General features: G+C 33.4%; 1 protein-coding gene across 3 annotated transcripts in view; it reads left to right on the forward strand.

Moving 5' to 3' along the window:
- The window catches only part of LOC106614537 (sodium-coupled monocarboxylate transporter 1), a 107,985-nt gene that overhangs the window by 71,828 nt on the left and 21,872 nt on the right, over positions 1-14,285 (forward strand). For all 3 annotated transcript variants that reach the window (XM_036368745.2, XM_036368760.2, XM_014230328.3), the window contains 2 exons: positions 7,836-8,086; positions 9,094-9,241. In XM_036368745.2, coding sequence (XP_036224638.2) covers positions 7,876-8,086; positions 9,094-9,241 — 359 coding nt within the window. In that variant the 5' untranslated portion in view covers positions 7,836-7,875. The remainder of the gene's footprint in view (positions 1-7,835; positions 8,087-9,093; positions 9,242-14,285) is intronic.

The raw sequence follows: 14,285 nt of genomic DNA on the forward strand, positions 1-14,285 counted from the left end.
CGACGTGCTTTCTTTGTACGTGTCTCGCCAAATTTGCTGTATGTTTTCCCTTCATTTTAAATTTTTAATGTAATCACTCACTTGTATAATAATTTTTGTCAAAATAAAAGCTTTTTTATACTAGTTTATACTAGAATCACACTCATTTCAAGAATATATACAAAAAAATAATCACTTTAAAATTATGAAAAACCTTCTGAGAACACAAACGCGATTATTTGAAATTACAGTGAAAAATGACAGCTCAAGGCGTTGCATTTGAGCAAAATTGTTGCAGCTTATCATAAGGATTGCATTTGTAAGCATGTCGTGTATTATTTAACTTAAAAACGCTTATTAGGGATTTTCATTTTGAACCGAACCGAACCATTTTTTTGAGTTGTTTCCGGTTCGATTTTCGCATTTTAAAATAAAAGCGGTTTCGTTCGTGGTTCGGTTCAATAACAGTAAAAAGAGGCGGTTCGGTTCGAATATCGGTTCAGTTCAAAACCAGTTTGCAGCCCTGATAATAACCATTGGATATAGATGGTATATAGTAGTAACTGTTATTGACAATACTGAACATGAAAAACATTTGGACTTAATTAAAAAAACCGTGATCAGCTTGACGATCTAAGTCAATTTAGCCAAGTCGATCGGGCCATCCTTCTATCTGTATATATGCAAAACTGAACCCTCTGTTTTTGAGGTATCGAACTGAAATTTTGCACACATTCTTTTCTTCGCTGTTCATTAATCGGAATCGCAGATATCGAACCACTACACCATATAACTGCTATACAAGCTGACTTATCACAATCAAATACTTACATGGAAAACTTTCTTATTTCACACATTTCAAGTATCTTCATCAAATTTGGCATGGATTATTGCCCAACGCAACGCTACAATCTCCGAACATATCGAACCGCTCTAATGTATTGTTCATACATACATACATATAATATAAATATAAATCCTTTTAAGCTAAAGTTGTCAGCAATTAATTTTTCCAGCAATGCAGATGTCAAAAACTCGCTAACCATTCATTTCGGTCATTTGTGTTAATTGAATGAATTTAAAGTGAATTCCATACCAAACCGTTCCACTCACAAATGTTCCGCAGCAATGTCAAGTGGTATTTCATTTGTCAGGAGAGGACTCATTACTTTACCGAACAACTTTTGTATGGCATTTACAAGAAGAACATATTCTTCACAGAAGCTGTGTGCCATTGAAGGCCACTAAACGTGTGCAAATGTGCTTATATGTATGTGTTTAGCCAACGATGTGCGTTTGTGTGTGTGTGTGTGTGTGGTTTTAAATTTCATGTAAATAACCCGGAGCACAAACGCAAACAAAGCTGCCCGGAGCCAAAAGTCGGCAGGCGGCCAAGCTATGCCATTATCTAATAAACTTTCAAACGTTTTACTATTCTTTAATTCAATGCCGTACAGTAACAACAACAAAATTACACTGGCAACAACACTACAAATAGTTGACCACAATGGGCATAGCACTCTAAACACTTCGACAGCTCTTTCCTGAGGACTTAAGGATACAATGCTATTGCATTACGTCTATAAATTTGTTTTTGTATGTTTTATTGTTAGCTGCACTGCATTGCCAAGGAAAATCGAGTCGAATTAAAACATAAAAACAATAAGTACATATAATGAAAGTAGGTGAGATGGCGAAGCAGCCGGGAAAGTGGTGGGGAGTGTGTAGTGTTGTAGAGTGAAATTCAATTACCCTAGAATTGTTGGAGATTTATGTTTTGATTTGCTTGCTGGCACAACAGCGCCACTGAATAGAATATTCGTCGAAAGAATAGAGTGAAAAAACGGAAATCCCTCTGCTTGGCAGCCTCACGTAGAACCATAAATAGACAAGCGACACACCGGCATACACAGTCGTAGTGGCCGCAGAGGTCGAGAGGGCAGTCGTGACAGTAGCCATATGCATGCCACACAGCATGTGGCAAGCAGTCAAGGTGGTCGACGGCAGGGTTTCAACACTGGTGAAACATGGTTTAACGGGAGTGGTGGGAAAGAACGCAGAAGGCTGTTAGACAGGATGTCTTCATGTGGCCAAAGTAAAGTGTGCTAAATGCATATGCCTTGCGTTCCAGTGTGGCACCTCACTTGATGTCGCACTGTTGGATGCCATCCAGCACACTGCAAAGCACAGTGAGCCATGGCGAAACCAGCCAATTGGCCAACCTGCCTATAAACTACTCGAAGCGGCAACAAAACAAAAATAGAAATAAAATACATAAAATAAAAGAGAAAAATAAAAAAGGATTAAGTTTCTAGTAGTCTGGCGCTGCTCGAGTGCCTGCCAAGAGCGCCATATTCAATTTGTCGGTTATCACTGCAGGCCAAATCACAGGCCGCGACCCTTCGTGTGATTTTCTTCGCTTCTTTATATATATTTTTGTATGTGCTACTTTGGAACCGCTGCTTGTGGTCTTCGTCTCTGGATTTGTCTACAAGTTGGCTGGCATTGGTTTGCACTTTGCATGTTTGCAGAAAATTGAGAAATTTAGTTGTGTTTTTTGTTTGTGTTGCACTATTTTTGCGGTTTTGATATTTTTATTAGCGTTGTCAGTTAGTGATAGCTTTATGTTGTAGACATTGAGTTACGAGTAAATTGTATTCTAATAGCCGCAGCAGGTTCTCAAAATGATTCATTTGGAAAAGGTTGCGGGAGGAAAAATTTTACCGTTATAAAATGTGATATATACATACATAGCGCTTTTCCGCTGCAAATCGTGGCAATCGTGTTTGAGCAAGAATAAATCATTTAAAGACATACTTATTATTTTAGAGTTAGATTTCAATAAATGCGCTCAGTTCATATATCCTTACAAAAAATTTTAAGAAGATGAAATATTGGCTAGAAGGACATCTCTTCGATCTATACAGTCAGATTAAAAATGCCTAACATCTTCTAAGCGGAATTACTATCATTGTACGAATCTGTGAAGTGATACCAAAAGGGAAAGATAAATTGAATGACTACCTTTTTGCATCTGAGACAGAGACAGAGATAGAGGTAAAGATAGTGACAGAGATATAGATAGAGATAGAGATAGAGATAGAAATAGATATAGAGATAGATACAGATACAATAGAGTGTCTGCTCAGAATCATCAAAAGAGGACACTTAAACAGGTTGGATCAATGTAGAAGCTGGTCTATCAAGCAGATATGATTCAGATATAAATTTACAGAATCAAAGGTCAAAGAACAGCAAATACAAATACATAAACATGATACAATGATTATATGTAGAATAATAAACCTATAGTACTCGTATAAAAACTTTTTCCGGAGTTGTAATCTCGGGAAGGAAAAAATATATAACCAATATGTGAAAAGTCCATCATGTTCAAAGAGTAACGGCTGGAAATGACATTGCATCAACAGTCAGTGAAGCAAAACATGATTTTTTTTTTTTGCGGCCTGAAATTTCTGACCCAATCGTGGATAATCTATTTTCGTCTTAATCAATTTTTTCTTCGATCAGATTTCGAGATCATGTTAACATCTCTTGGCATCGAGTGTTCTGGGAAGAGCCCATATACCGTTTGTAAAATCCGCTAAGATTTTAAAAAACTGAGTGGACGAAATGCTGAAATGCTTTAATACGAAAGAAGAATATTTGGTCGTTTCGATACCGAAAAAATGCATTCCAAATTTTTATTAAATAACTTAAAAGTATAATGACCCTTTTTGGGGTTATATCCACTTCAGAATAAACGCGTTTTTAAAAGGCTTTTTTTTAATTAATAAATAAAATTCATGTATATTTATAGAAATCAATATTCTTTAATAATTCTTGAGCCCGTAGCCGATCTAGAAAAGGACTTCCGAAAAGGATTGTTGCGCGATGAGGAAGATTTTTCTGTAAGCTGAAATTTCATATCATATGATAAATAGGCAGGTTCCCAAATAAAGTTATTTTTCGTGTAAAAAATTTAAACTTCAGAATGGCTTAAAAATTTGAAATTAAGACATTAAAAACATGTTTCGAGTAAAACGCATTTAAATTTTTAGGAGCCGACTACCATAAGTTAAGAAATTCTACAAATACTATCATAGTATCTCCGAAACTATTTGCCAGATCATTTTAAAATTTCTGACCAATATTTTCAACTACAGCATATATTTCAACTGTACATTCGATATATATGCAAGAGTTTTCATTTCAATCAACTTGACAATGTATTTATTAGTGCGAAAAGATTTTAGAAACTTTTTTCGCACTAATAAATACATTGTCAAGTTGATTTTAGCTCATACAAAAGTTGCATGAGTTTCGCTGCAGCCAGATTCCCACACATTCAATGTCAAGAAAAACTAAGTAAACAAAAATTTTCTACAACTCTAGAAAAGTTAAATTGCAGTTGAAGTTACTTTGCGACATGCCACACAATTTGAATTGTCTTGAACAATAACAAAAATTCGAACGAAATCGAAACGAACAAATTACACGACTTACAAAGTAACACGACTTTTTCACACTTATGTATGTACATAGTATTATATATATGTACATATGTATGTATGTAGTATATGCGTTTGAACAAATTCTTCTGTGGTGGAAATGAAAACTTATTTTTATAGCGAATTTAACGATCTACAAAGAAGATCTAATATGATTAAAGGGTATAATAAGTTTTTTTTCTAATATACATACATACATACATAAATTTGTATGTAATATAAAAATCATTAATTAAGATGATCAAAGAAAATATTAATGAGCACCATACTTCTAGTTAAGGAATTGTGAAGTCCACACAGATAATTATACGCAACTACTGAAATCCATTTGATCACATCAAATACTGAATTTAAGCGGCTTATGTTCGTTATGTCTAACAACTATATTTAATTCGAAGGAAACTTCCGATTAGCGGCAGCCATTATTGAACACGGCAAAGCATAGCTGCAAAAGTCTTAACACAGCAACCAAAGTGTAAATAAAGGCAAAACATTACAACAATTTACACATAGAAATCAAGCAAATCCATGTGTTTGCTCACGAAGGCTAAGCGTATATGCATGTATGTGTAGGTGTAAGTACGTGTAGCTCGACCGCAGTAAGCTGGAAATATGTTGTGGGAAAAATTAAAATGGAACGTATGAACGTACGCGTATTATCCAGCTTAAAATTTATGGTTTGCGGTGATTGCACAAGCATCACTGTTAATTTTGCCGCCGGCATCAACACATATGTGTATTTATATACTCTCATATGTGCATGAAAAGCTGAGTGGTAATTACTCAAGTATATAAAAACAAACTATCCTAACGGAGAAACATACAGAATGAAGTTGCTTTAGTTGTTGTTGTAGTAGCGGCAGAAAACATTCCTGAAGTATTTTTGAGGAATAATGTCAAGTTGACAGTTTTTGGCCGGATAAAAATCCGGGTCCGTACCGGTTATTTAGAGCCGACTATCGAGGGAACGGCTTCTCTAGTCATGATGCTTTATATAGGGATTTGATGGAACAGCCGAAAGTTTGCATTCTGTAGGTCACATACAACGCGAATTAATAATTTTCCAAAGTTGTCGTTTAGATAAGACTGTTCGGGAAAATCGTATTACTTATTAACTAAAGATGTTATTATTATTATTAAGGGGTTATATGCACTTGTAAATTTCTAAAAATTTAAATTTTTTGCATAAATATCCAATATACTTATATTTGAAAATATTCTCCGAAAGTTACAAAATTTATTTATTTATTTATAAGGATTTTTTGACTTATTGTAGTTGGTTAGTAAAATTTGAAACGCATTTTCAGAGTCGGTCAGGAAAATTTCGCTTAAATGGCTGGGCTGATCGTAAAGTAAAATAAAGTAAAGTAAAAGGATTTTTGATAATAATTTCGATTTAAGCCACTCTGAAGTGTAAATTGTTTTGACCAAAAACGACCTTTTTTTGGCAAGCGCCGTTTTGTCAAAAATCAAAATTTTTACAAATCCGTCGACCGCTTGCTGAATTCATCTATAGTTTTAATAAACTTTTTAGGTTTTTGAATTTAAGATCATTTTAAGCAGAAATATCTTCATCAACAGACAGCATACACCTTTTATCGGAGGTCTCCCTTAAGATCGGCTACTGGATCTAGGGAATTCACAAATTTTCAAAATGAATTGCCGACTATTAAAGTACATTCAATCCGGTAATTGTATATAATTTTTAAAATGTTTCTCCCAACACAAATTCTCCAAGAACACGATTTTCCCGACTTAAGAAAAATAAAAATATGAAAAGTTTCAAGTATTAATCTACAAATATTTTTTATACAAACTGTAGCACTCTCAATTCACAGTTCTCACTCTATTTAGTTTTTATAATAAAATCCTTAAATATCCCACCACATAATAACACTAGATAATTATATTTTTCCCTTTTGATTCTCATTTATTCCACGCTTCGTCTCTCTCTCCATAAGCGCTCAGTAAAACGCAATTTGACTTTTAAATTCTACTTTATCCTAACAACAACAACCAGAGCAACAGCAGCTTTCTTCTCGTGCGTATGTAATTTCTATAAAGATAACCATTTTCTGTTATGGTATAACGGTTTTTTATAGCATTAAGAGCTTAGCACACGTTGCTCCATTTAGTCGTAGTTTAATTGTCGTAACCGCCGTTGTTAGCGCAGTGAGAAAAAAGCCAAAACATTGTAGTTGTAACGTCACAAATTCGAGCGCATAAAAGGGATTAAATAGTAACTGACAATGTTGCACATTCATTTATACATATAATATAATATTAGCGAGCAAAAATCAGGGACACAAAATAAATTAGAATTAAAAGGTATCAATAGAGCGAAGTACGGAGCAAGTTAAACAGTTTTTGCATTTAAAGTTTATTAAATCGGAGTTCCGCTTATATAAAGTAAGGTTAAGTAGAGAAAGATCCGAAACAATCCGACTTTTGATGGAACTTTCTTTCATTATGGGCTGGGTAGAAGATTTGCTTTAGTGCACCACAACTCTAAAGATGAGATATTTGTGGTCTGCTTTTGGGGGGATAAAAAAGACTCTATTGACACACAGTATAATGAAAAGTCATTTTTTATTAGCGCAAGATTTGTCGACAATTGCTTGGTTTCTGAATTTCTTTATCCAGAACGACCAGTATCAGCCTAAACCCTATCTGAAAAAATTTTCTAATAAAAATAATTTTTTTAAGTCTATATACGGTGAGTCAGCAACTACAAAAGTTCGGCTAAACTATCCCCGAGATATGTACAAAAAATTGTATCGAAAATTTCTATTGATCGACTTTTGAATACCTTACACTAATAATTGAACCCCCTAGACCGCATTTGTATGTATGTATGTAATCATGAACCGTTTTTCTATTCGCCACTTTTCTGCTGTTTGAGTTCAGTACAAAAGTGTCTATAGGAACCTAATTGAGTTGGTATAATGTTTTCTTATACTATCTTGTTGCACTTACCATGGTCTATTAAAATTCTGTCAGTTGTTTTTTCGATTCGCCACTCTCTAAGTGTTATGAAAGCAACAATAAAATTATGCAGTTGAATTCAGTATAATGGTGTATATGGATAACTAATTAAGTTGGTATAATCTCTTACGACTCGACGACGTTTTGATTGCTACATTATAGTTATAAGAATTTCGTTTGTTCAGTTCAACACTCTCTCATTCATCTCACTATTATTTGTTTACTTTTACTTGATATGACTACACATTATTCGCTAGAGTGTCTTAACTTGTTATCAAAATACTATATTTCATAAAATAATTTTTAATTTTTTTTAAATATTTTTAATTCATAAAATTTTCTTCTACAACTTTTTTACAGTTTCTGTACATTTACAAAATATATAAGATCCACACGCAAAATGGCTAAAGAGCTAAAATCACTTGGCTGGGACTACTTCATGTTTGTGGTCTTCATTTTGATCACCATATTCGCACCGCTTTGGAAACGTATATTCGGCAAGAAGAAAGAGCGCAGCAAAGCCGACTATGTCTTTGCCACAGGCGGCATTTCAATTGTGGCCATTATGTTATCAATTGCACGCGGCACGCTGGGTGTACGCACCGTACTAGGTAAGTCTAATCAAATTAATGCTAATTGAGTTTATTTAAAATTCAATTAAAGCGCGGTAATGTTTTACGCTTTTCGCCATTAGTGTTGAGTTTTGAAATTATTAAAAAAAATTTAATGAGCACAATGAATAATAGAAAATTAATACTCGAGTGAATATTTTTCAAACCATTTCAAGTATTTTAAGAGGGTTTTTAAGGTACGAGTATTTTTAATGAATTTAATTGAATTTTTAGTTTAAAAAGTTTAAAATAAGCATTTTTACTCAAAAATTAAATATCATACACCTCCCTAGACGTATATATACAATATAACGCCTGATTCTATCTTTTTTATGATTAATTATATCAATTTCCTTAAAAGGACTCTCTGCAGCTGCTTTCTGCCGCACCAAATAAAAAGTTCAACTAACTGCTGTACAACAACAATTATGAGCCAAATCCTTGTTTGCATATTCCTATCTGCATGATACCTTTATCTCTTTTTCCAACACACATACATACACGCCACATTCTCTCACAGGCATCACTCGCACTCGAAGCGAGAAGCCAAAGATACCGGGTACTCATGTTAAGCCAGTGATTTGTTGTGCGCTTGTTAGACCAAGTACCTTAAGTACATTTTGAATAACTGTATTTGGGCTATATAACAAGAAAGGAAAATGCACACACATACACACAGGCACAGCCGTGTGTCGGAAAGGATAATACATTTCCACTTAGGAGTTAGGTTAAGCAACTTTTGCTAAAGAAAAAGTTTAAATTTAACTAGCCACTACCTAGCAACCCACACACACACACATACACATTAAGGGCTGTACGTTTGTGTGAGTGCATGCGCTCGGCATTCGAGAGATTACACGCATATTATGCAAATTGAATAACTACCTAGTGCTCAGGTGAACTTATTTAATTTTTATTTGCCAAAGCCATTGCAAAACCCGCACACACTAACACCAATAAACAACAAAATGCTTATTTATAATATTATACATCTTGTTGCCTTACAGGTTATCCCAGCGAGCTGTTTTATCGTGGGTCGGCCATGTGGGAGAACATCTACGGCATGGTCAGCGCTTATCCCATTGTGTGCTTCGTTTTTGTGCCAGTCTACTTTAATTTGGGCATCACGTCCGTCTACCAGTACATAGATTTAAGGTAAGTGGATATGCGGAAGCATTTGTATAATTTTTTTTGTTTTTGGTTTTTTTGTTGTATGCGTTTCGATTTGGTGAAAATAAAATATGGCAGCAGGGGCGCCAATTATGGTGGACACAAGCATTTGCTGTCATTACAAATCACTCACACTTAATCGGGCTATATATAAGGTATTTGCCTAGTGTAGAAAATATTCGGTTCTCAAAAATATTTTCTTGGAAATAAAAATTAATTTATGAGCTTCCAAATAAAGTTAGTTAGTATATATAAATAATTATAGAAATTCATCTAAATACACATTCGCTGACAACAGCACTAAAATATGTTCCGTTGTAACCATATTTTGATTTTTTAAAGCTTATCCTGAAATTTTGTGAATATATTTTTAAAGCACCTAAATCTTCAAATATTTCTTTGAGATCTAATACTATTATTATGGCATATATGGGCTTAAACTTGACGTTATCGATCTACTGAACAGATTTATACATTTGCGGAATTTATATCTTAAATATAAAACAATTATTTTAAGCCAATACATTCTAATTTGGTGTGTGACTTCGCTAGAATGTTGCTATAATTTAAAATATACGCCTAAAGGAAGGCAACATTTAATTTAGTATATTTAAATATTGTTGAAAATTCATTTAGATGTTTAAATGTTGGTTAAAGGTGGCTTATATTGAGACTATTTTCAAAAATTAAAAATTATTTCATAAAATAAGTTAATGATTCAACAAATACAACATTTTTATGTGTGAAGATCAGCATTATTATTTTAATAGTTGTAGAAATGCTAAATTTCGATTAATTTAACTAATATGGTGTAAAAAATACTATAGAAAATAAAAAAAAGTTTAATTAAATTATAATATAAATTATAATTTTATTAATTTTTTTTAAATGCAATAATTTCCAAAATACTCTTTAACAATCATGATTACTCCTTTTATTTTTATTTATATTATTTTTATAATTATTTTTTTTTTTCGTTGCAACACATGTAAGAAAGCAAAACCTTACATAATAATAACCAATACCATCTTTAACTATTATTTTTACCAAAAGACTATGTAATCAGTCAGTCAATTATACACGATTTTCTTCAAAAGTGTTTACCCGCACTCTATTCTTTTAAAATTGCTTCTACCTTACTCTGCAAACACGATTTCTTAATGTAATGCACCTCTACACACTCCGAGTTCGGACCAAGTATACATATACATACATATATACAACTACATAATAGACACTACATATTTATGCGCCAGCAAAGTCTTCAAATGTACTGGCGACAAGTTTTAATTAAGCGCCCGGAACGCATGGATGCCAGCAGTCATTATGGGCGAGCGAGCGGTGGGCATGAGAGTAGCACAAGAACAACGAAGCAGAAATGAACTTTCACAAATACATTTCGGAGAATTTAAAATTGTTGTGTGCGTACATTTAAATATCATTAAGCAACGAACAGGCAGCAAGCGCCCCCAACGACAACTACAACTTTTTCGGCCACGGCCGATGGCAAGTAGGCAAACAATAACAGGTCCAGCGTCTCGTTGTGGCTCCCTCACAGACACAGGCACACATTTCGCATAGCTGCTGGGCGTATGTGCGTGTGTTTACGCAGCGCAAACTACGTAAAATTGTCACTAAATTGCTTTCGCATTGAAAATTAGTTAACAAATTTGTTATCAAATGTTTGCGCGTTTAGTGTATATTTAATTAATTGTATGCTCGCCAATGGTGTGCCAGCACTACTGCACAAACACATACATATATACATGCATACACACCCGTGCGCAGCAGTCAACATTGTCATTCGTCCAGATTGCCATTTTGAATTTAATTTTAATGTTCCAATCGCATTTCCATGGCAGTTGTTGTGTTGATTAGAGACACATTCCGTAAATTGACTCTTATTTATGCAATCCCTGCTGCCCCAGGTGCTGGTGAATTGCTCACAAATCGCACAGAATACGGATTTAGCGTGAATACGCATAAATATTCATATTTGCGAATATTTTGGGGAAAAGCATAACTGGGATTAAAAATAATTGATAAACTGCAACGTTCGGTGAGGTTCGACGAGTATTTTGAACTTAAAAAAAGAATTATTAAATACATATATACTCGTAGAGCTTATTCATTATTTTTATCCCCTAAATATTATAAAAATATTTTAACATATGAAAATGCCTCAAGCGAAGGAGGAAGCTTCATCTCGAACTATTTGCTCGGATCTTTTCACGATTAGCCTCATAATGAATATATGTTCAATTAGAAATTTTTTAGACCTAAAATCACACTGATGTATTATAACTCAAGAAGGCTGATTTCACGATAATTTAGAAAGCGCTTGTAACATCCTTGTGATTTGTGGAGCAACTACACTACAACGTTTTGAGTATCTGGTAAACCATTAGCTAAACTATTAGTAAAGCTGTAGGTGCAGCTTTGTTTTTGTTGAACCAATTGCCACTTAAAATTGTTTGTAAACGAGAAGAGAAGTCCATACACATTTACAAAAAACTTCACCTCTGTTCGTGAGCTAGCAACTCTCCTTTCTTTTCTCCTTTTCAGAGGAAATCATCTCGGTTATAGAAACTCACGTTCTAATCAAATTATCATAAGCACTTCTCTTTTGTTCACTTTCATTAATCGTCTGTTAGTGCTCTCATCCAATCGTAAACGCAAAAAATTTTTATATCGATTCGTCGTTATTTCATTGGTGCTAATATTCAAGAAATATCACCAGTTCTAGCTTATGTATATCTAACTACTGAATAACTATCGAAGAGAGTCATTCTTCCTCTAAATTTAGTATGGCGTTTTCATTATATGGTATATGGTATATGGCTGTTTCTTTTTCGACCTTTAACTTTCCACGCCCTTAACTGCACAGAGACGTCGGCCTAGTCTTGTGTTCTCGTAGACAATCGTTTCATATTTGCAGAATTACTTTGAAATTTAAAAAAGAATGGACAGAAAAGTAATTTTTTAAAATAATCCTTTCCATTATAATAAAATAAAATATTATAAAAATAATTTAAATAAAGAATTAATTAATTAGATATGATGATATTATAAAGTCATCATATCTATTTTCAAAATGGTTTAAATTAAAAGGCGTTTCAGATACCTCATTGCACCGCATAATAATTCAATTTTTCCTTTTATTTACTGACATTTAATAAATTAATATAATTGACAGCTAAGAGAATTGCTGTCATATCGGCCTATTAATACAATATATCTTATTTGAATATACCTCAGCTGTGCGCCAAATTCAATACCTGGCGCATACTTGATTAATTGTAACGTGTTGGCTATATACTTGTATGACTGATTAAGTTCATCAATATTAGCTTATATGCATACATACATTTAAATATAAGTGGAATATTCATTAAAGATGCTACAAAATCCGAACCTGAAAAAATGCTCTTAAGCACCTTTTGTTACAAGTAGGGAAAACACATACAAACAGTTATTCGTACTAACTCCCCATCTTCTGAAATGTAATCAATCAACTGTAGGCACATGCCTACATTATCACATTGTGGCAACGCATACGAGTATATACAAGTATATAGGCGCATTTCCTCAATGTGATTATTAATGTATCTCTCTGCTAGCTGCAAAATATTCAATTATATGCGCTCAAATTGACATTAATGGCTTAAAGCGTCAATTTCCGCACTCGTTTCGCGCTTCACTTCCGCTTCATAGGCCTCGATTGCTTTCCGTTTAATAGAATACAAACAAATACTCATACACACATGCTAAGGCATATATACATATTTGTGCTCGAATGCTTGGGGTGATTCTGATTGGATTGCACTTTTGTTTATGCGAAAATAATATTGTTTAAGGGCACATATTATATAATATATACATAGCTATGTATAATATAAATTATTTTTGGACCAATTTATAAACATGTGTTCATTTGGTTAGCCGTTGGCGTACACGTGGCCCTATATACTTAGTTATATATACATATATATAAGTACGATTAAGTGCAGCGGTATTAATAACGGCGCGTGCGTCACATTTTATGATTCATATACATATTAAAAGGAATTTATTTGCAATTTCATTGAATAGTCGCCGTATACTTTTTTGTTGCTATATAGCTTTCAAATTATAAAATAACTATAATAAATTATTTTTTGAGCATAGCTTTGTTATAATCATAATTTGCTGGCGCTTGTCCCAGACACCTTTAATATTTTTGTGAAATTGACTCATTTGAATATTTTTTAGCAGAAAATTTCAAAAAACATTTTTTTAATTTTTTTTACAACTTTTTTTGTTTTTAACCTGCTCGATATATTACGTTTTTTTAAACAATTTAGTAATTTTAAATGATATATGATGAATCTCTCATTTAAGATGCGCTCCGAAAAATCCAAATGGAGCGCAAATTCAACTCCCACAAGAGAGCGAAATATAAATAAATCAAAGTTACGGATACTCGTCATACACATTATGGTTAATTTAACTGATATTTTATATATGCAAGCTGATACTTTATATAAATCTACAACAAGTTAAGTGTGAACAGCTATTATAAGTAAGAATGAAATCTGTACACAACTATCCCAAGGTATAGCCATTACCTCAAATTTCACGTACATATGTAGCAATTGTCCAGCAAAGCTTTTGGGGACAAAGTCACGAATTCCAAAGTAAAGTTTGCCGTTTCCTTTAAAACATATTATATATACTCATACAACATACATAACATATGACCTGACATTGATAAAGGAAGAGCAAACAGCAACAGAGAAAAAGGTACGAAAATTATTTTTCAATGCCTTAGAGAGCTGTAAACAAACATTAGCAAATCACAAAAGTCAATAGTCAAACACAAACAAAAGCCAGCAGCAATATAATGCCGCAAACTTTCAAAATAGCAAAACGCATATATAAACACACATACAAACATGTTATTGAATATTTCCAGCAGCCGGCGAATAGGCGCGGTCGCTGCCTTTTGACTGAAATTTATCTAAACCAGACTGCGTACACACACACATGC

Source organism: Bactrocera oleae, chromosome 2 (assembly GCF_042242935.1).
Source record: "Bactrocera oleae isolate idBacOlea1 chromosome 2, idBacOlea1, whole genome shotgun sequence".
In the NCBI taxonomy this organism is placed as follows: Eukaryota; Metazoa; Arthropoda; class Insecta; order Diptera; family Tephritidae; genus Bactrocera; species Bactrocera oleae.